The sequence below is a fragment of the Gallus gallus genome, chromosome 7 (genome assembly GCF_016699485.2).
Source record: "Gallus gallus isolate bGalGal1 chromosome 7, bGalGal1.mat.broiler.GRCg7b, whole genome shotgun sequence".
Taxonomy (NCBI): domain Eukaryota; kingdom Metazoa; phylum Chordata; class Aves; order Galliformes; family Phasianidae; genus Gallus; species Gallus gallus.
The window spans coordinates 12,211,263-12,232,907 of record NC_052538.1 but is presented as its reverse complement, the minus strand read 5'-3'; the positions used below and the strand labels follow the sequence as shown (position 1 = coordinate 12,232,907).

The 21,645-nt window shown below is 44.5% G+C and overlaps 1 protein-coding gene across 7 annotated transcripts in view; it reads right to left on the bottom strand.

The window, feature by feature from the left end:
- The window catches only part of INO80D (INO80 complex subunit D), a 42,765-nt gene extending 24,878 nt beyond the window's left edge, over nucleotides 1–17,887 (bottom strand). For 3 of the 7 annotated variants that reach the window (XM_040703925.2, XM_015289521.4, XM_015289522.4), the window contains exons 1-4: nucleotides 17,628–17,887; nucleotides 9,301–9,396; nucleotides 8,948–9,194; nucleotides 2,959–3,710 (exon numbers count right to left, since the gene is read on the bottom strand). In XM_040703925.2, the coding sequence (XP_040559859.1) occupies nucleotides 2,959–3,710; nucleotides 8,948–9,165 (970 nt within the window). In that variant the 5' untranslated portion in view covers nucleotides 9,166–9,194; nucleotides 9,301–9,396; nucleotides 17,628–17,887. Of the gene's footprint in view, nucleotides 1–2,958; nucleotides 3,711–8,947; nucleotides 9,195–9,300; nucleotides 9,397–9,737; nucleotides 11,407–16,262; nucleotides 16,332–16,788; nucleotides 17,254–17,627 lie in introns of those variants that run through there. The other 4 variants (XM_015289519.4, XM_040703927.2, XM_015289520.4 and 1 more) reach the window with 4 other exon arrangements.
- Nucleotides 17,888–21,645: the final 3,758 nt, after the last annotated feature.

Here is a 21,645-nt window from a genome sequence, read left to right as displayed (position 1 = left end):
ACATTCTCAATTAGACTGCAAAGTTACACTAGCAGCTTCATTACAGTGTGCAAACAGCACGCACTGATTTATTTCCAATTTTAGTTTTCCTTTTAAAATTCTTCTTGGATTCTTTATCCATAAGCAGTGAAAGCAAAGACACCAGCTTTCTTACCTACAGGAAACGTTACAGCTTTTCTACCAAGCACATGGAATCTTCAGATATGAGGTAACAGTGAAGTCCCTGCCACAAAGAACTTACAGCCTGGTAACCTCTAAAGCTATATGATCTAAATAGGCCACTTCCACTTCTGCTTATGTTCTGACCAATGCTCTGTGCCAAAACACCCAGAGAGTGGGAAAACTGCAAGACAGAGCAGCATGGGTAGAGACAGATATGCAGCTACACAAGATGCTCCGTTGCTCAGTCTTTGTAATTGCCTGCCAAATGCATATATTAGCAGGAAAACCGAGCCACAAGAAATGTAAATACTTGTGCACTTTTAAAAAGGAGCATGCTTTTCCTTAATGATAAAACAGTAGGTTCAACTCGTATGCATCAACAGCCTCTGTTAGTCAAACTGATGGACTCCGTTATTGGCTTTCCTGTGATATCCTCAGGTGGAAAACATTAGCTGGGGCATCTTTTGCAATTTTGCCTACTCTCTCATCCACACCCAGTAAAATTCTTCCAATCCCTTGCAGCAGGTGGGATAAAAATCCTGTAGCCACATTTACAAGCCATCGCCGCTGCTTTTTCATTTCCTCATGCGCTCCTTGAAAGTGGCACAGCAATTTGGACAGAATTAAACAACACTTTATTCTTACTGAAAATAAACTAAACAACTCTGTCTGAGATGGTTCTGAAGTCAGATGCTTTCAATTTGGGGAAGACCTCAGTACTTGGTCACCTACATTTGGAGATACAGGCACACGTCATTTGGAACACAATCATCAGGAGCCCCTCTATCATTCAGAACTGACATTTCTAGCAGAAAGATTAGAAACCCTATTTTTCAGCACCTTCAGCATCTTGAAAATATTTTTGTGGTTCCTACCTTTTAAGATATGCATATGAACTAAATTAAGATAGCTTAACGCATTTGAGAAAATGCCAGATGTACACTGTCTATGTTTTCTACACTCCCCCCTTCCATAAAGTATGGGAAATACAACCTCATCAGAGGGTAAAGACTGAGCACAATGGATACCACGTAACAAATTACCCCACGTTTAAAAATAAAATCAGAGTTGGGGTTGTTTTCACTTTCAATGGGCAATGAAGAAACAAAGGGATAAAACCTCACCCAGACTCAGCTATACTCGCACTGAAGACTGCAGCTATACTAACAACCAATTACGTGCTGCTAATAGCACGTACACATAAGACTGAGTTTCTCTCTTTAAGGGTTCTGCGCCACCATCTGTAGTGCTACTTCATCAATAAACACAAATCCTAAAATTTTCAGAACTAGCCTTTCATATCAAGGCATATTATGAATAAACAACAAATCCATTTTCCACTCCAACACGTTCAAAACGTCAATTCTGTTATTTGCCAAATAGGAAATGTTTCAAGTGTATACATCGTTTTTACATTTATTTTAGTATGGCATTTGCTTAACTCCACATTTCTGGTCCAATCCATTTTCTACTATGCCTCTTTTTTAGGAAAATGTATTTCCTTCCGTCCAAACATCACATGAGAATGTAGAACATGAGGCACAGAAAGTGATCTTTCTATGGCATATCGAAACAGAGGTCACTTTTGAAGCTATTTGAGTTTGTGACACATGGAAGTGCCTCTGGAGCTGCCATTCTTCTGAAGACCTGCATTATATGTAGGACCATCAAACAACATTTCTGAAGAAGAATGTCCTTTAGAGAATGTTATGGGATGCTAATTATCTTTGAACAAATAGTCAAGCTATCCCGTGAGTGCCAAAGGGTAGATCTTAACTGCAAATTAAAAAAAGGTTAATTGAAACAGCAAAAATTACAGATGTTTGCAATTAAGTAAGATGTTCACATAAGTACTTCCAGATTTATTTGAAGTCTTAAAAAAAGAATCATCATAAATGGCATTCCTATTCTAATATCACACACTGACCTCTGTTCCCGTTCTTCCTGTCAGTATTTCACCTGTTAGGAAAGCACACTCTAAGCAGAAAAGCAAGGTAACTTTGAAGCATGAGGGACATGTCAAGGAAAGCCTGGTGTACCTGAGTCTGTATTCATCATCAGACAAATAAGCCCTGAGGTCAGCTGCCTTTTCTGAAGCTTCATAGAGCACTACTGCTATAGCAGCAAGTTGGTTATTTTCATTTACATTTTTTCAAGCAATAACTGATTATCACAGTTTCTAGATAATAAGGAAGGAGGAAACTTTTTCATGCAGATAAGACCCCACCTCTCCAACTACCTTTATAACGTTGCCATTTTCCTCCTGGCACAATGACAATCCTCTTTTGCTGAGCCACGTTCTGTACACGACTGAGTCCAGTCTAGAAAAACTCCCTTGTGCTCCAACTCTCCTAGCCAAGTCAACCATAAATTGGGATCTGCATTGAATGATGGGTCAAATATCTCAACTTTTACTTGCACTCATTTTGTAACTTGCACTTGTCACACGTTCAACTTTGTCTAGTCTCCAATGGACCTTTACTAAGCAGGCTGCAAATCTTCTACACAATGCATACGTTGTCAAGCAATGCTTTCTACACCTCAGTTTGATTTCTCAAATGATTAATGGGACACTAACAAGAATGAACAGCTGAAGTGCCATTAACCGTATGCAACAGGTCCAGGCATCCCTCCATAGAGAATGTGGCTAACAAAAACACAAAGTCATCACCTAGTGCAGGTTTATTTCATAAAGACCACACAATGAAAGCAGGACAGAGTTAGGAGGACATTCCTCTTTTGTGTTCCGGTTTCAGGATAAGAAAAGAAGAAGCAAGGCATTTATTATCTACCCACCTAGATGTGGAAACAGATCAGTGTCCAGCTGCTGTTTTCGAGTGCACAGTTTCACCAGTCTCTGTAGCCGGCTCATGCAGGACGAGTGCGGAGAAAAGGCTGTGGCTTTCATTAGGACCCGATCAGTCCTTGGAGGGTCCGTGACGGGAGCCCTAGCAGGTGGCAGGAGAGGCAGAGGTCTCTTGTTAGACAACTGCCGGGCTTGTGCTATAGTGTGTGTGGTGGGTGCCACTCCCTGCATTGGTAGGCTGGTGTTCGGAGGTTGAGGTGACTTGCAGACTATGCCCTGCGGTAGCCCTGTTGGCTTTAACAAAGCTGATGAAGGTGGCAGATGGGAGTGCTGCTGCTGCTGCAGAGGCTGCTGCTGCAAAGGTGCAGGAAGGGGGCTAAAGTGCTCTTGGCGAACTTTTAAAATCTCTGTCTCTCTCTGGCGCTGCCGGTTTTGAGCCAACTTGCTCTGCAACTTTTTCCTCACTGTTGCCCCTTTCTTTAGGTCATCATCCTCCTCGTTGAAAGCAAAGGGGTCTTCTAGTTCTGCCTCCAGGTAGTGGAGAGGAAGCCTAGCCCCAGGAGGGGAGAGGGACATCCCGTCCAGTCCATTGGGCATCTTCAAGGCCAGGGTGGGCATCGTCAGACTGAGGGCCATAGTATCCATCTGGTGCCTGACCTTTACTTCCTCTATGGGATCATTCTTTTTCTTCCTCTCCTTTTTCGGTATAAAGCCAAGTACCTGCAGGTGGCTGTTGCAGTACCTGTGAAAAGTAAAAGCAGTCAGTTCCTAATTCAGTTCTTGCAAGTAAAACCTGGAGAAAACAGACCTCGCTAAGGGGAAACCTACACCCTACTTGAGAAATTAGATCAAAACACAGGAGGTTTTACACAAATCGTAAACAACTCCTAATACAACAGATAATCGTGATGTTCCCAACCTATAACAAACTTTTCACAGTGACAATGTCACTGTCTTATCCATAGGAGACTCTCACAGTGTATTCAAAGTATTTACATTCTAGTAGGGTAAATAATCAAAACCCAAAGTGAACAAAACAAATGGACCGATACATAAAAGAGTAAGAAAGAACTCAAGCCCTTCACTGATCATACAAAACCATTTCAGAAGCTCCCAGGAAAGAGCACACTGATGACTACTTCCTTCATTTGGCTGCTCTTCCCCTGGAATTGGTGTTTTCATCAACACACACATCATGGTTACGAATCCCACTGCAGTAAGGAGTGGCTTGTCATGGGGACACTCTCACTGGAGATACTTGCTAAGAAGGGTTGGTATTTGCACGTAATGAAAAAAAAGTAGCTTCATACTTAAGCTCTGTTTTAGTAATTTAACACAACAAATGTGTAAGCAGAGGATTAGTGGAGTGCTCTTCAAATAAAAATCTAGTTTAAAAGAAATCCCGTGTTTCTGGAAAACATTTACACAGTGCCAAGAATATATAAAAATACAGTCCACAAACACAGGTTTCAAGTTCTTCTAATACAAAAGAGTTGCAGTTTGTAGGTGCAGATAGCATGCTAACAGGTAAACAATTAATTTCTGCCTGTTTAAAACAAGCAGGCAATGGAGATATAGGAATCACAATCCTACATCCTGCCATCATAAAGGCAGGACTTCCTGCCTCTGTAGAATGCCCCAGTTATGAGGCTTCTGTCCTTTGTAGATCCCATCTACAATCGCAGCTTACAGATGAAAACAAAGATGTAATGAAAGAGTGATGTCTATGTCATGGTATTTATGGACAAGATAAGGAAATATCCATGCAAGTATTCTTTAAAGTCTTATCAGTATGATAGAGTAGAACAGAGCATCCTATAAGTGACATAACCTGAGAAAATTAAGTTTTATGGAGCAAAACAATAAAAATGAGGCGACTGCTGGTCTTTATGAAGAAAAAAAAATAACAAAAAAGGCCAAATCAACTCCCACAAGGTTGAATACTTCAGTTTAGCAGCTTTCAATTTGTCACCCTGTCCCTAAAGAAGGGATATGTGGATGTTTTCTCAGTGGTCCATAAAAGGCACAAATGTAAATTCCTATATACCCGTTAACAATCTCCACATAGGTAATGCCCTGAAGGGCCCACACCCATAAGGATTTACAAATCAAAAAAAGGCTGAAAAGCATTGCTACATACTACTGTCTAAATAATGTCTTCATTACATTAAGTCAAAAGTAATAAATAAATGAGACAAGCTGAAGTCCTTATTGGAACAGACTACAGTTCTGTAAATTCATCCTGAGAGATGCACTACCAAAAATTAAATTCTATAATGAGGGCTCAGCAAAGCTTCCCTTAAAGTCAATAGCACTATTCACGTAATTAAAATTAAGCACTTTCTTAGCATTTTGTTTGAACAAGACTGAGATCAGTTAGGACAGCACTTTTAGTATGATAGAATAAAAACCACAAACAGACAGGATGAGCGCAATGGATTTTTTTTTTTCCCTTAATACCATAAAAATGAGAGTTTTGCTCAGTTTGAATGCTTCCCTTGTATTGTTCAGAACTTGCATTGCCACCTTGTGCTTGTGCAGGAGCAAGGAGGTACAACTGGAAAGGAAAGAGAAAGCCAAATATAGAAAAAGGAAATAAACCTATGGAAAGGTAGTAGGCTTCTCTCTTGAGTTTTAGGCTGCTAAGTGTCTTGCTTGTTTAACTCTGCCCTCTGTTTTACACAATAGAGAATAAAACTGTGATTCTTACAACTGACCACGCTTCATCTGCAAAAGCCAGCAGTATCTTACACAGGCATCTCCTCTGGACACAAACCTACAGCTGACAGGCTGCATCATAAAAACACAGATCACATGCAGGTGGGCACGCACAGGGACCTCCCTTCCTGCAGGCTCCAGCACAGGTTGGTAGCCAGCCCTGTCCCAGACCGGCCCATACTGCAGAGCCGGGAGCAGGCAGTTTAAGTGGCTCTGCTGGAACCAGCCAAAGGCCAGCCAAGCCGAGCAGGAGGCTCTTCGCATCAAAGACAAGGCCAGGGAAGCAGCTCATGCTCCATAGAGGCAGGCTACTGGGAGGATGGGACTAGCACCTGGAAGCAGCACTGTGCCTTTTGCATGGCCCTGAGCACAATGCCAGGAGGGCCAAGCCAGTGCTGGCGTGTCTGTCCCAGTGGCACAGCTTGTCACTTCCAAAACCTTGTGAGTTATTCTCAGCTTCCACTATGTACCTAATATAGTTTCTTTCCCCTTCCTTATTCAGTACTAAAGGCACTTATTCTGGTGCAGGTGAGGTCAAATGCAGGGAACATACACGGTAAGAGCAGTGGGTTGCTACCTATGAAAGCTGCCACAACACAGAGCTCACAAAGGTGATGGGCTGTGCAGGCTTTAGGCAGACAGCTTCCCACATCATGGGAAAGGCAGGAACACAAAAAGCCAGGTTTTATACCCACATCTGCATCCTGCTTCCCAGTACCTCCCACGTTTCTGTTGGGTTTAGTCACTTACTTAAAGGAAGATCTAACTAAACTGGAGAGTTGCTTGCACATTCTTTACAGACTCTTGAAAGACGAAAATTAAGAGCTAAAATGGTGTTTAAGCTAACTACATTGTAATAATTCTACACCTTTAAAGTATAAAGAAACTGAGTGCCATAATCTGTGTGTGCGTCTGGACAACAAAGAATGAGGAGACGTATTCAAGAAGAATTACAGGTGTGCTGCCCATGTCTGATTATCCTGTGTATTTCTTTAAAAAAACAAGATAGACAATAGAGCAATTAGTCCTCAATTAAGGTAATGAAGTCATGCGCTATTAATAGCTTTAATTTGAGGAACGTTAATGGTTAATAAGAAATTTAATAATATAACAGCATATTAAACGTCTTTGTGGCTGATGCCAACTCATTTGTCAGGGGTTAAGGGATAATTATTTTTAATTATCTGTGGACAGACTAGGAGGTTTTGGCATATACGGCGTGCAACCTGTTAAGACATTCTATTTCTTATAATCTTTAAGGATATATAAGAACGTAGCTGTCAAAGTATCATACAGCCTGCTTCTGATCACATACGTGTCCCAAGCTGACAAAATGACCATCTGACAGTAATTTTGTACGCAGACAATTAAAAGCTATGAGCAGAGAACTCAGACATAGCAAACATCTTTATAGTGAGCGGAGTGTGAAAGAAGGCTCTTTAGACACAGATACAGGTTTGCCTGCCAAAAAAAGCTGTTCAGAGCAGGCACAGCCTTATCACCAGCATTCATCAAATCTTACTGTTAAAACTAAGCTCCGCCCTGAGAAGCAGCCTTTGAAAATATCCTTTCCGCCGATCACATCCTCTCATTTGAAATTAAGAGTTTATTTTCTCCTTCAGACACCTGCTGTCCTCTTCAAGCGCTGTAATGCGACACTCGACATGCAGTCGAATTATTCTAATAGAGCGTACACCAGATGCCATGACCACACTTCCCTTCAACTTGAGAAAAATCAAAAAGAACAACGTGTGAACTCAATTCAAGGTGTAAAGACAAATCTCAGATTCCACGGGAACATACGAGACCTACAAAGTGTCATTAAGTAGTATTATTTCTATTGTTTTTGAGTGCGACCCTGCCAAACTGCGACTCGGGCTCAGTCGGCTCTTGCATCTGAAATTACAGCATCTCATTTGCTCAAGCAATTTCTACGTTCATTTTTGTGAGCTTATTTCAAAGAGCTGCAATCGTACAGTAGCAAAGAAGGAGTCACCGACTGTCAAACTGCAGCTTGAAGTTATTCATCTCGTGCCATTTGAGCATTTGCCCTACAGCTTTTGACAAACATTCGTGTTGTTTTCTCACTTCATCAGTCTCCTCAAGTGAAATGGCAGGTGAAGTGCAAGTTAATTGAGAGCACAGTCCAACTGTTGTTTCAGACAAGAGAGGGAGCTGTGAGCCGAGGAGGAAGTTATATGCAGGGCACAGTGGGAACGCTGCTAATAATGCAAAAGGTTAGTGAATGGCAGCTAATAATGTGAAAGGTCAGTGAAGAGTGGTGTGATTCTTTTTTGGCATATTTTGTTTATATTTTACTTTAAAAATACATGTATCTCTAACAGAATAAGCCCCGGGTAGTTAACACATGCATTAATTAAATACTGTCATACTGGCAAAACCTGCAGCAACGAGTGAAAAATTAAAGTCGCATACACCTTGCAGACAGGATCAGACAAATTCTGCTATTTCACCCCAAGCAGCACAAGTGAGACGTGTGTTCAAAAAGTCTTCAAGAGCAAGGAAAAATGCCCTTGTGGTTACAGTACGAGCTGCAATTCAGGAAGCCTGGTTTGAATTCCCAGCTCTCCAACAACTGCAAGCACTATCTCTTCCAAGCCATTTCATATTGGGCACCTCAGGCATCTTCATTTGGGCAGGGATGGGGAGAGAAAGGGAGGAAGTAGAGGAGAAAGTGAGCAAATAGCACTTTCCCAGCTGACTGATCTGTTACCAACTAATGCGTGCTTTATTCCAGTAATACACCGCCACAGATCAGCAGCAAAGCAAGAGCTGCAATTCTGCATTCACCCCTATGCATCGCTGCTCCCTAAGCCCAGAAGGTATGCGTTTTCAGTTGCTTGCCCTGAAAAAGTAGACAGAAGCATGCTTTTGCCACAGTTGGCCGAATAAGCAGGGCCTTTTAAGAGCACAGACTACGAGTGACAAAGCAAGCAAATCAAAACAACAGATACTGAACAGCAAATTTGATCCACGCCTTATAGCGAATTGAAGCCAAGCAACAAACCCTCCTGAAAGCTTCCTCGGGAGCAAGTTGCTGCTCTCTTTGAATACTTGACTCCCACAGAAAATAAAATAAAGTTCACTGGTCTTATAACAAAACCCTCAAAGAAACATCCTGGAATTCAATTCACTCAAGCCAGTTCCTCCCTCATCCTGAAACCAGGCAGCATCTTAAAAAGAAGCTCATGCCTACATCCCAGGCACTTCCCGCGCCACAGGTGGGCAACCACAACTCACCTACGGTCCTCAGATTTGGGGATGGGGTTGGTGCAGCGTTGGCTGTTATACTTGGCCACATATTCACATTGCTTGAAGGGGGCAGTCTTGTCCTCCAGAACGTGTCTGATACAGAAGGCGTAGCCGTTAAGTCGCCTCTGCTTGCACAGTTTGGGGCTATACGAGCACAAGGGCTTATTGTCAACCTCAGAGAAGTGTATGTGTTTGCCTTCATACATCACGTGACTCTATTCCTTGTGAACATCAGCTGAAAGAGCCAAAATATTAAGATAAATCACGTAAGGAAATAAAAATGCATTCAGTTCTAGATTGTGCATTTCAGTTTGATGCTAAAGAGAGACCCAAAACAATACCTGATTTTAAATCTTCTGTACCATATCAGTGTTAAGAGAGAGCCCCAAGGACACCACTATCCTGGAATGATGATGAATCAAGGCGATGTGGATTGTCTAAGGAAAACATCAAAAAGGTCAAAGTCAGAATAAAATAGACAGGATCATACTGCTTAATAAGTGGCCAGATGTGGCCGCTTAACCTGTGGTTCAGCTGGCATCCAAGAAGCCAAACCCACAAGCACGACAGCTTTCAACGAGCAGTCACACAGCTTTGGGAACCATAAAAGGAGAAAATGTTGACTGTCACCACGTTTAAACCTGCTAAACAAAACTCCACTCGGATACCACTAAATGCAACGAATGAGATCTCCTGCTTTCAGGAATCAAGCTGAAAGCTGATGTGGCATTAACTCGTTCGATTGCAGAAAGGTTCTCCTTCAAGAATCTTTGCTTACAAAAATGCTGGGGACTATCCTCGCTCTACCAAGTATTAATTTTCACAGGCAGCGTAGGAAAGCCTTTTATCTTCGTAAGATGTCTTTATCACACCTGGTAAGCAGACTGATGATCTGGTAGCTGCCCACACCTTCTGTAAGTAGAAGTTTCAGGTGAGTGCTGGCATTAACGACGCCGGAGACGGTACTCCCATTGACCCCAAGAGGGCTGAAATGCCATTTCAGCAAGAGCCCGTCTTCTTCCCCCTCCCACAAACAGCATCCAACAATGCCACAAAACAACAAAGCCATGAAATCTTCCAGTACTTTTTCATTTCCCACCGCTTGGTGGTTATACACCAAGCAAAGGAAGGCACACAGAGGTGATATTCAGGAACTACGCAGTAAATGAGAGATGTGTGACAAGTGCACGGATTACCAACTCAACCAACTTACTTCACAAGTGCCACATGGCAAGGAAAAGATGGCAAGGAGGGAGGGGAGGCTCCAGCCTCTGCAAGGAAGATATTTCTTCCCTAGGGAAGCAATCTCTCCCCGCTACAGAAAAGCGCCTTGAGAAGATGACAAGTACCAGGGCAGCTGGGGATCTTGAAGTCACTGCAGAACTAAACACCCTACCATACTTCCAGCAGCAAACAGACATTTCCATTAGCTGTAGGAGCAGGACAGAAGGTAGCACTGAAAATTTTAAAAATACAAGTATTTAAATAGGTTTATAAGTGCAGTGCAGCACGCAGAACAGAGACCTGCTACAAAACGCGGTGCAAATATCAGCGACCCAATCAATCATTTGACAGTAAGGACTGTCCTGTGTTTCCTCTCCACACACAGTCCCCTTCCCAGGCACACAGACCAGCAGCACCCTGGAGGCAGCCCTGGCACTTTGCTTACAGACAGTGAGAGCATGAGCACAGACATCAAATCTGCTTCCCACTGCCTTACCCTCAGGGCAGGGCAGCACAAGAAGGTGCACACTCCATATACCCAAAACCGATGGCTGAAGCGTGACCCTTTGCAACGCATTCATCCTCAAAGCAACGATGTGAAAGGAAAGGAAATCCCGTGGTGCTGTGCCTAAGTAGCAGCGAGGTGACCTGGGTGCAGGTCCCATGTGCTTGACAGACAGCCTCCTCCATTACCTGGGTAGCAAAAGTAATCGAGTCTAAACGAATCCCATCTCTTGCACAGAATGAAGCTGAAAAAGTCTTTTGCCCCAGAGTTTGCTGCTCTCCACAGAGACCCAAAGCTTGCCCTGCTGACAGACTGGGCAGGCCGAAGGACTGGACAGAGCACGTCCATCTTGCAAGGATGGGGTGACCCACATGCTGCTATTTCTTTTTGCCATGTTTACCACCACCCCTTAAGCTGCTGCTATCACGCTCTGCGGAGTTTCAGACTGACCGGTGACCTCCTTCTCCTTTGCACAACGCAGCCACATTTCTTGTCTGAAGGTTATCAAGCAGCAGAGCAAAGAGAGCTTTTCAGAGCAGTTCCAAAGTAAACAACACAAACCACGTATCTGGGTTCCTTGGGTAAGTTTCGGGGAGGAAACTGCTCCACAGTTCCCAGCCACTGTAATCCTGGATTTATTCCTGTGCCTCCTGTCTTCTTCTTGGACTTAACTCATAATTAAGTCTTATTTTTACACTTATATTTGCAATGTGACCGCATTGAGGCAGGCACAGCATTTTCCATCTCACTTGTCTGAAAGATACAGCCCACAGGCACCATGCCGTACGAAACACTGAAGCCGGGACAGCAGCAGCAATCCTCAGGGAAACCCCTGAGCTCACACATGTATTTTGGGCTCTATATTTACCCTAAGAGAAGCTCACAGAAATATAACTACGTTCAAAATCCTGCTAGGTACTGATCAGTGCAACTACAGAGTAATGAAGGAAAAGAAAGCTAATGCACCCAACAGCCAGCGTTACACGGGGAAACTACAGCAACCCTCACAAACCATGATACACATCCCATGGGCAGACTGCTACACAGACCCTGGAAAGACAGTGGTGCTGCATGGATACGCCGACAGATTCAACTCACACCAAGCCTCCAAAGAACCTTTTCTTTTCATTCTGTGCCATATACAGGTGTTCAAGAACCACGGAGACGTGGCACTGAGGGCCACGGTTAGTGGGCATGGTGGGGCAGGCTGGGGGTTGGACCAGATGATCTTCGGGGTCTTTTCGAACCTTAACGACTCTACATATAAAACGAAGACTTCTTAATTTATCACTTCTGATTTAATCCGTTGTAGTGCTTCCTTTGAAACAACACAGGAGTCGTTAGCAGAGCTTTCCGCTGCGCCACAGAAAGTAGCACAAGCACAGCACAGGCACATGGCAATCAACTGAAGAGAACTGAAACTACACTCAGCTAAACGGTGGGTGGGGAGAAAATATTTTCGTCCCACAGGATTCGGCAGCGATGACGGAAACATGGACTTCCCGTGGAAAATCAAATGCTCGAGCAGCTGTACTTTGCCACACAACTATCAGTGTGTTTTGGAAGGTGCTTTGGGGTCCGCAATTATACCCCGCACTGAAGCTGCAGAGAGGTTCAAAACAAACTCAATTGAAGCCAGCACGTCTTTAGACTGGCTCTAGCCACAACCCACGAATGAGAAACCAGAGGCTACTACTGGAGGAACCCGCATTTTCCTTAAACCACTGCTTCTAAGCATAACACTTGGAGAGTAAGAGCAGAAGAACTCAGAAATCTGTCACTGCCAAATGACATAGGATATGACCAAGGTTTGAAACATCCTAATGGCAGGGGATAAGTGACTACAGAACGGTCAATGACAAGACACACGACGTTAGAACTAGGGGTGCCTGAGGAAGTTAGCATGAGATGGACTCAAAGCACAGGAAAGAGGTACTTCTCTGTTACTGCTGCTCACAGGTAGTGAGCCACTGCAACTCACTGTCACAGGGGCTGCGGGAGCAGGGAGCATCATCAGGTTCTGAAGGCAACAGAAAAGTTTATAGAGCGTGGCCACTGATACTAGAAGCAGGCAGCGATGTACCTGCTAGCATGCCCAGCTTAAGAAAGCAAAAGAAGAAAATATTAAAAGAAGTTGGGCTTTCATATTCTGCCTCATCAGTCGTTCCAGCTGTCCAACACAGAACAGCAGGTTGGATCAGTCCCTGAGCTTAACCAGGAGGGTATTCCTGATGTTCTTACAAGCTTGCCACTAACACCTGTCATTTGGTAACCTATTAACATTTGGTAACACTGTCACAGCCAGCTTTGGGGAAACCTCTGCGAGATCACACTGAGTACCAGCACTGTGTCGTACAGGAATTGCTACCCGGCATCACCTGTGTTCTACAGAGAAGTTAATGGCCTGCCCACTATTACCGAAGCCAAAGTACTACAGCCCCAAATCCAACCAGCAACCCTGAGAAAACACCACACAGAAAACATCAGAACGTTTCAAACCATGTGGGTTAGATCCACTGTCAAATGCATGCTCAGAATTTGACAGAGTCTAAGTGAGACCAAAGTTAAGCAATGGAATCCCCAAACGCATTGTAAATTGCAATGAAATTATTGTATGTCAACAGTTAAAAGATGTATAATTAAGAGGACTGAGCTCAGAGGTTCACGCATCGCATCCGAATAAGATCTCTTTAATTGTGACTTTTAACTGTGTTCTCTGAATTCTTAACACCAGCACAGACTTAATGCTGTACTGTTCGGTGTGTTCATGCCATCTCACAGACAAGGTGCAATTGCCTACACGTGCCCCAAACCATCACCTTGGGGCCAGAAAGCACAACTCTGATCTCCACGAACCTCAGATTTACCACAAGCAGCATAAATAGCAGTCCTGCTGATTCCTCGACTTGACCAAGAGAGAAAAATTCCCCATGCTCCCATCACCTGATCCTTTTTGCTGAGACTGACAATAAACACGTGGATCTGAACATGCTTTTGGCAACTTGGAATTTAATCCACTCAGAGTGGAACAGAAGCCATAAGAGTCATTGCAAAATGACACACATTTAAAAGTACCCTACCATAAAACTGTCCACTCGGCACTAGTATGACTTGTATTATTAAAAAGAAGGCTTGGAAGCATTCAAGGCCAGGCTGGATGGGGCTGTGAGCAACCTGGACTAGTGGGAGGTGTCCCTGCCTATAGCAGGGGGTTGGAACTAGGTGATCTTAAGGGCCCCTTCCAACCCAAACCATTCTATGACTCTATGATTCCTTTTCTTCCTATTCCATATCTAGAGATGAGTACCTCTCTGGGAAGTACTTTGTTTTCTCAAAAGAAGCTGTACCACATCTAGTTGTGGTCACCATCGACACCACAGAGTTGTAACTTCTGTCCCTGTTCAATGATTTAACCCCAGTTTTGGCTTACTTCTCTATGTCACGATGACGAGGTACCAAACCAAGCCCGCTTTAGTCCCAGAAAGAATCCTATCAGTAAAAGCACCCAAATCAAGACAGAACACTGGGAGGTAACCAAGGTAAGCAAAGCCAGCTACAGGAGTTCTCATTGGGAACAACGCTATTAACTACAGCACAGTCTTCGCTCAAGAACACCCTCAGAAGAGGACCCTCTGAGGAGCCCACACAGGTGATGAAGGCACTGCACACACATGCAAGAACTGGGACGAACCTACCCCCAAGATGCAGGCACTGAGCGCGTGAGATCTTACTGGACACTTTTAGTTCCCAGCTGGAATCATACTTTGAACTAGTTTTCACATGTGGAAATCTACCCAGGAAGACAGAAGCAGCAACACTGTCCTCATTCTGCCTTCTTAGAAGGCTCATTACTTCAACTCTGCCAAAAGGCAATATATATTACATAAAGGTGTCCAACATATTAACAAAAAAGCAGCTGCATGTTTTAAGCAACACTGGTAATGTGAATTACTCTTCATGATACAACAGACTAAATATGTAACTATTCCTAATAATAACTAAATAACAAGCAGACTTGTGGCGAGTTCCAGTCAACAGCAGAAAACATAACTAAAGAGAGGGGAAAAAATACTTTCTGTTCAAAACTATGCAGGTTGCTGATTTTGTTTTCCTACACAAAATAAACTTCAGCAGCAATGGTAGAAGCTTCAACTGGTTTGGAGGAGGAAAGATGGTCAGTAGTAACATTTGTTACTGAAATTTGTAGCCAAGAGCGCATTCCTATAGATTTCAGTGTAACATTTCCTAAATAGGGCTATTCCTCATCTGAGGCTCCAGACTGGTTCCCTATCTCCGAAGGCTTTTGAACAAGGATTGCTCTATCTGACCCAGTCCAAGGCCCCCGTCCTGCAATCACATCCACACAACACGATCCTCATGCTTGCACAGAAGCACACTTATTTCAACATGGCTATAAACAAGCCCAGGGATTGCCAGGGCGACAGGCTGCAGAAAGAAGGTCTTCAGACACAGCAATAAATGGGACATTTAAGGAATTGCAACATCGCAGAAACACAAACTAAAATGTTACCTCAAAATATCTACACCCTGATCCAGAGAGAAAGCACAGACAAAAATACACCACAACGTACCTTACATCTGTGCTCGAGTTTACAAAAAAAGAAAGAAAGAAAGAAAGAAAAAACTAAGTCCCAGTCTTTTATTCATCCAAACAGCAGCTAACTTGCACTTGTGTACGAGGTTAAATAAAACACTTCTGTCTGATTTCAGTCCCACTGGCGCACAGACAAACAAACTTACTTTCGCACAATACAGGAGTATCGTTCTTGCTTCAGTAGGAATACTCAGTAAGTAAAATAAAGCAGCAGAGCTCCTCACAGAGCCGCCTTCTAGCAGTTATAAGCGATCAAAGTTTCTATGTGGCATTACAATAAATTTCTGCCTCCTGAGGATCTGCCACACTGCGAGAGCATGGTACTACATGCAACTCCGTAGGACCAGGCCCTACACACAGCTCATTCATTCATCGTGAAAGTACTCAAACATCAAAATTACACCTACTAAGGAAATGTGGGGTTGCTTTCTGTAGGCAATTTAGCTTCACAATTAATAAAATCTGTCTTCCGCGTGGATATAGTACAAACAAATCACATACAAGGCTGAAGATGGTTGCAACAGTGTCGCTAGGCTGCAAGTGACAGCTTCACAGGCAACACTGGTGCTGGGATTTACCCATCCGCAGCAGTACCCGTTGGTACGGTCTGAGAGTGGCAGCGCTGGTACAAACAGTGACCAGAGAACAGGACACTCAGCAGGAAGGGAACGATGAGCTGTCCCAAATTTGCCAATTTTAAGTATACCAATCCTCAAAAATTGAGAGCAGCCTTAAAATAAACTCTCATATGTTGTTAAGTAACAAAGTTAGAACTAACTATAGAGCTACATATTTTAATCAGATGGTGTAATATAAAAGCTGTAAGTTGTTACTGTCATTCTCAAAACGTACTGAAGGTTACTTGTACAAAGCAATCAGCCTTCTGAGCTAAAAGGCGCTTTAAGGAACATTTGAACAAAAGTATGCATCTCCAGCATGAGAAACCGGAGCTGGTTCACCTGTGCGGGGTGAAGCGTATTGGTTGGCTCTCCAGTGGGCTCACTTCACAACTACAGACGTTCCCTTCCCTGGAAAAAAGCATCCTTTCATTTCCCGCTCTCGGCAGCAGCAGCACCTCAGAGGCAACCGATGCCCCACACTCGCCCAGACTACGGCCCACACAGCGTCCGTCTCCACAGCTGAGGATGTGGGACAGGGCCGGAGACCACGCTCAAAAGTGCCCCGGTTGGAATGGGGCCTCCAAGGGGGTCCCTTTCCCTGACTGTGGGGTCAGGGCCGCTGCCCCAGCTCAGCGGTGCCAACCGGCCCCGGGCAGGGGCTGGGGGCTCCGGGGCAGGGCAGGCACTGCAGCCAGCCCAGGTACATGGCACGGCACGAGGGTGAGGCCTTTGCCCCCCGCCCTGACCCCTGGTTTTGGAGTACGCTCCCCACGCGGGGGCAGCTTATAGGGAGCCCTAACAGCCTTCCCGCCACCCTTCAAAAATAACCCCCGTTCCAACCCAAAAAGTTAGGAGCCGAAATAACCTGAGCGAGCGGACAAGGACCGGGATGAGTGGGGGTGCAGCCGCGGAAAGGGTCGGGGGAGGGGGGGGAGACCGCGACCGCGTCCCGGGCGCCCCCGCCCCATCTCCAGGGCCGCCGAGGCGGGGCGGACGGCGGCGAAGAGTGGGGTGAGCACCCTAAAAACGCCGCGAAACTTTCCAGGCCGCGGTCCCGCGCGCCCCGCGGGACCGGCACCGCCTCCGCCGCGGCGGCCCCGTACCGGGCCGGGGGAAGGGGCGCCCCCACCCCGGCACCGCCGCCGCTCATTAAAAGTCATTTCGGGAAATTAATGCCGTCCCCGGCACCCCCGGTCCGCGCTCCCCCCCGCCCCCCCCTCGCCCCGCCGCGGCGTGAGGGGTGGAAGCGGCCCCGCCGCCGTCGCCGCCGCGCCCCGCCGCCTTCCCCCTGCCCGCAAGGCTCCGGCTCCGGCGGGGCTCGGCCCGCTGTGGGCCCGGGGCCCGGGGCCCGGCGCGGGGGGCCCGGCGGGGCGGGGAGCGGAGCGGGCAGGCCGCGCCGCGCCGAGGCCTAGCGCCCCCCCGCCCACGTTCTCCCCCACCGCCCTTCACCTCCCGGGCAAAGGCTCCGCAGCGCCGCGCCCCGACCCTCCCGCTGAGCCCCGGCGACCGTCTCACCCCCCTCCGGGGCTCCTCTCGGCGCCCGAAAGCCGCGAAACCCCGCCGGCTCCCCTCACCCCCCGCTGCGGCCTACACCGCCCCGGCCGATCCCCGGCCTCGCGTAGCCCGCCTCTCCGCCCGCCCTGCACCCTTCGCACCGCCTGCCGCGCTACGCGAGCCCGGGGATGCAGGCCGGGCCTGGCTTACCTTTCCAGCTGCTTTTTTTTTCTCCTCTCTCTCCTCTCCCCCCTTTCCCTCTGTTGGGCTGACAGATCAGAGTTTCCTCCCCAGCAGAGGGACTGGGAATGGGCTCGGGCTCTGTGCTGAGGAGCTGCTGCCCCCCTGGCTCTGAGGAGATCCTGCTTTTTGTGGGGAGGAAGCTTTGGGGGCTCTTTATTATTTTAAAACTACAAAGTGCTCAGAGGGTAGGTGATTATTAAGGGGAATCCCTGAATATATTCTCCAGCAAAGAAGGCAGGGCTGCTGGGGCTGCTCAAGAAGAGAGCCAGCAGCCTCCTACAGCACCACTACAGGCACCGAGAGGACATAACATCACAGAGCGGCTCCTCTGCCCTCCAAAACAACAACTTTCCTACCATCTTGGAGGTAGTAGAGGGAGAGAGGGAGGGGGAAAAAAGTACAGAAGGTTTTTATAAAGTGTCGATTTGGGGGAGGGAGCCGAACGGACAAAAGCAATTTTTTTTATTCATGTATATGACTTATAATTTTGAATAAAAATAAAATACAAAGGTTTGCGACTGAAGAAATAATTTTATTTATATCATGTTAAGATCAGCTTTCAGGGGAAAAGAAAAAAAAAAGAGGAGGTATGGAAAAAAATTTTTTTTTGAATTTTTTTTCTTTTAAAAATAAGAATTTTTATTTTTTTCCTATACTTTAGAAATGTGGCAACTTTTTTATTACTTTGTGACAGTTCTAAAAATTAATGTGCAATTGTGAAAGTCGGTGTAACTTTTTGTGGTGCTGCTACTGCCAGCAGAGCAACTGCGATTGATGCAGGATAGTTTGGCAGAACTGTATCGTTACATCCTCTCTTTCAAGGCACTGTAAGTAAAACTGAATGTACAGGTAAGAAAAGAAATGCTTTATATATATGTGTATATATATATAATTTATATATATTAATATTGATATATCTATGTATTAGAAAGGCTTATAGAAAAGCCACGGGAGATTTAATGTGAGTGGAACCTGTGATAGATACCTGAAAAATTCTGCTAATCTGCCATAAATTCAGCATTGTCTGCCCCTCAGGAGGGGATGTGAAAAACAAAGCTCACAAAGGAAATTTGAAGGTAACAATTAAATTTTTGTTAATATTTTCAAACCGTATCGCAACTTATAAAAAATCTCTTTGGGTTCTTCCTAAGTTGCTGTTTTGATGTGGGGGCTTTGTTTCTGATATTTCTGAATATGATTATTCCTGACTTCTTGCTTGCAAAGTTGAGAAATGCTGTTAACTTATGCTACAGTACCCTGCAATACGGGATGGTCATTGTGCTTTTCCTTCTTCCAGATGCTTTTATTAGAGTGCTAAACATAGACAAAGTGCTGTCAAAACGATGTGAGATTTTACTGCGTGTCCATAGGTGAGGACACTCACTGATCATTGCCTCGAGCAGACCTACGATCACGTTTGCAATATGCAGCCCAGTACAGGGAACCGCAGAGATGCCTATTTATTCCTCCTGGAGAAAGAGGAAATAATTAGGGAACTAATAAGCTCTACATGGAAAAAATGCATTTAGATTTTATTCGTTGTAAAAAAAAAAAATTGTTCAGGTGGTGTAGGCTAATTGAGCTGCAATCAGAATGAAGTCACATGAATGAAGGTATTGGGTTTTTTAGTGTGTTATTGCACCCTCCCTCTGTCAAATCTGAAATATATTGAGTCTTACCTCTCCTACTGTAATTTTTTATTTAAATACATATTTTCCCAATACAGATATACTCCTTCAATCCCTTCTGAAAATACACTCTTGTCAGTTGCCTGGCGAGCATAGTCTGTGTGTTCATCGTGGCTTTTTCATGTAGATCCATTAGTTTGAATTAAAGTTTAATTAAAAGTCGGTTGGTCTTTGCGTCAAACAGCCTATTTTTTGTTTGGCTGGATTGTTTTAAGTGATGGTTAGTCTAATTAGCACGCCTTAATAATGCAGCGTTGCATTCCGCGGAGTTACTGCAAAGGTGGGTTTTTTTTTTGTAGCAGGTTATTAATCCATTAAGTGCATTATTCAGCTCTGACATTAGGAAAATAATAATAATAATCAAATGCATTGCTCCCGTTTCCCATTTGAAAAAAATTGTATAAAACTAATGGCATGATTAGGGTACTTTGTAATCTCACCAGTCATTATTGTGTCATTTGAAGCATGAAATATAATGATTATTTTGCAGGATATTTAAATAAAAAATACTTTTACATTCTGTATGTAAAACTCACTGCAGGAATGACAGCGATTACAAATGTTGATCATAATTGGGATGATTAAAAAAAAAAACCAACACTTTTTTGAAATATTAGGAATAAACGCTCTCCTGTGGCAATGCATTCAGAAATGAAGCAGTCGCAGAGCAAGCTCATATCTCCTTTTCATCTACATAAGGAATGGACCAAATTCTCAGACCAGTTGTTCAGATGCTTGCAGGCCTGCTTAATAATTCAGGGGTGTTTGAGGAATTGCTCCATACTCACTTGCATAAAGCTCCAAAGTCGCTAGAGTTTTGCTGTAGTGCAGTATTCAAGTTTCTACGCCAGGTGATTTCTTGTATCTTTGTGTTGCACAGAATGGCCACGTTGAACTGGAAGTCAATAGGTTAGCGTAATTCAAATGTAATTCAAGTTAGTGCTTTTCATTGTGCTATTGAAAAATGGTCGCAGAGAGAGGGAGGCATAATGCTAACAGCTGATCTGCACCGGGTCTGGCTGCCGTGCTCTTGAGAATACCCATAGAGCGAGCTGAGGGGTGTCTTAGTGCTTTTTGAAATGGGATGCAGATGATACAACACGTTAGAGAAAAGGCTGTGAAAGAAAGCACTTGAGAACCCGAGTACAGAAACAATACTAAACCCTTTCTTTGGCTCACGTGCTTGACTTTGCAGATACTGACTTTAATCGGATTACTTGCATGCCTAATGGCACCAAGGAACGTGGGTTAGTGGGCAATGCTGGTGGACTACACGATCTCAGAGGTCTTTTCCAGCCTAAATGATTCCATGATTAAACACGTATCACAGCAGCACGATGCACTTTGGTGACATGCTGAGATCAGTTTGAATTGTCTTCACTGCAAAACCAGAAGCTAAAGAGAAACGTTTTGAATCTAGCCTGGAATAGGAAAAGTGCAAAGGGATATTTAGGAGTGGCTTTTTTGTTGTTTTTAAAATACAGATAAGCAATACTTTGTAAGAAAATAAAGAGGAAAAATGAGTCCCATCTTAGAAGTGTGGACTGCTGGCTGTTGTGTAATCATCCAACAGAGAAATGAACCTCCACACTGTGGCCAGGGAAACTTATGTAATGAAACTTCGTGTGCCTGAAAGGATTCAAAAGATTTTCTTTTTAGTTATTTACTAAAAATTGTTTTGCTCGCACCAAGGCGTTATGCTGTAACACTTCTAAAGAGCAAATTCTGCTTGCTTTAGTCGTGCAGAATTGTTCCTATTATATATACATTACATAGTTATGGACGAGACTCAGCGCTTGGAAGTCACATCATTGTGCTAAGAGTGCAGCTGTGCTCTGAAATGATTTTTGAGGAAAAATTCAAAGGCCACAACTGCACAAGGAAGGTGAGTGAGCCCATAGCAAGAAACCACCCAGAATTCAGTCTGCATTCACCCAGAATGCAGACAGGAATTCTGTCCCTTCCATTTCCTTGTTACAGAATAGGTCTGTGTGGCCCAAACCCTGGACCAACCACTCAAGCCAGTAAGCGTGTTGTATGCTTGAGCACAGCGTGGTCAAAGAAAATTAATGTTCCCTAAATCACTACTTCCAGGTTAATGAGGCATGCTTTGCTGATGCGTCTCGCTGGTATTAATAGTGAGACAGAGGGCAGCAACACAGTGAATAAACTTTGTGAGTCTAATAAAAGAGCTGAAATAGATGCTTTCGGTCATACACCAGTTACTGGAGGAGACTGCTTCAAAAAGCAAACTGTGACTCTCCCAGGGTCACATGGACTCCAAGCACCTCTGGATC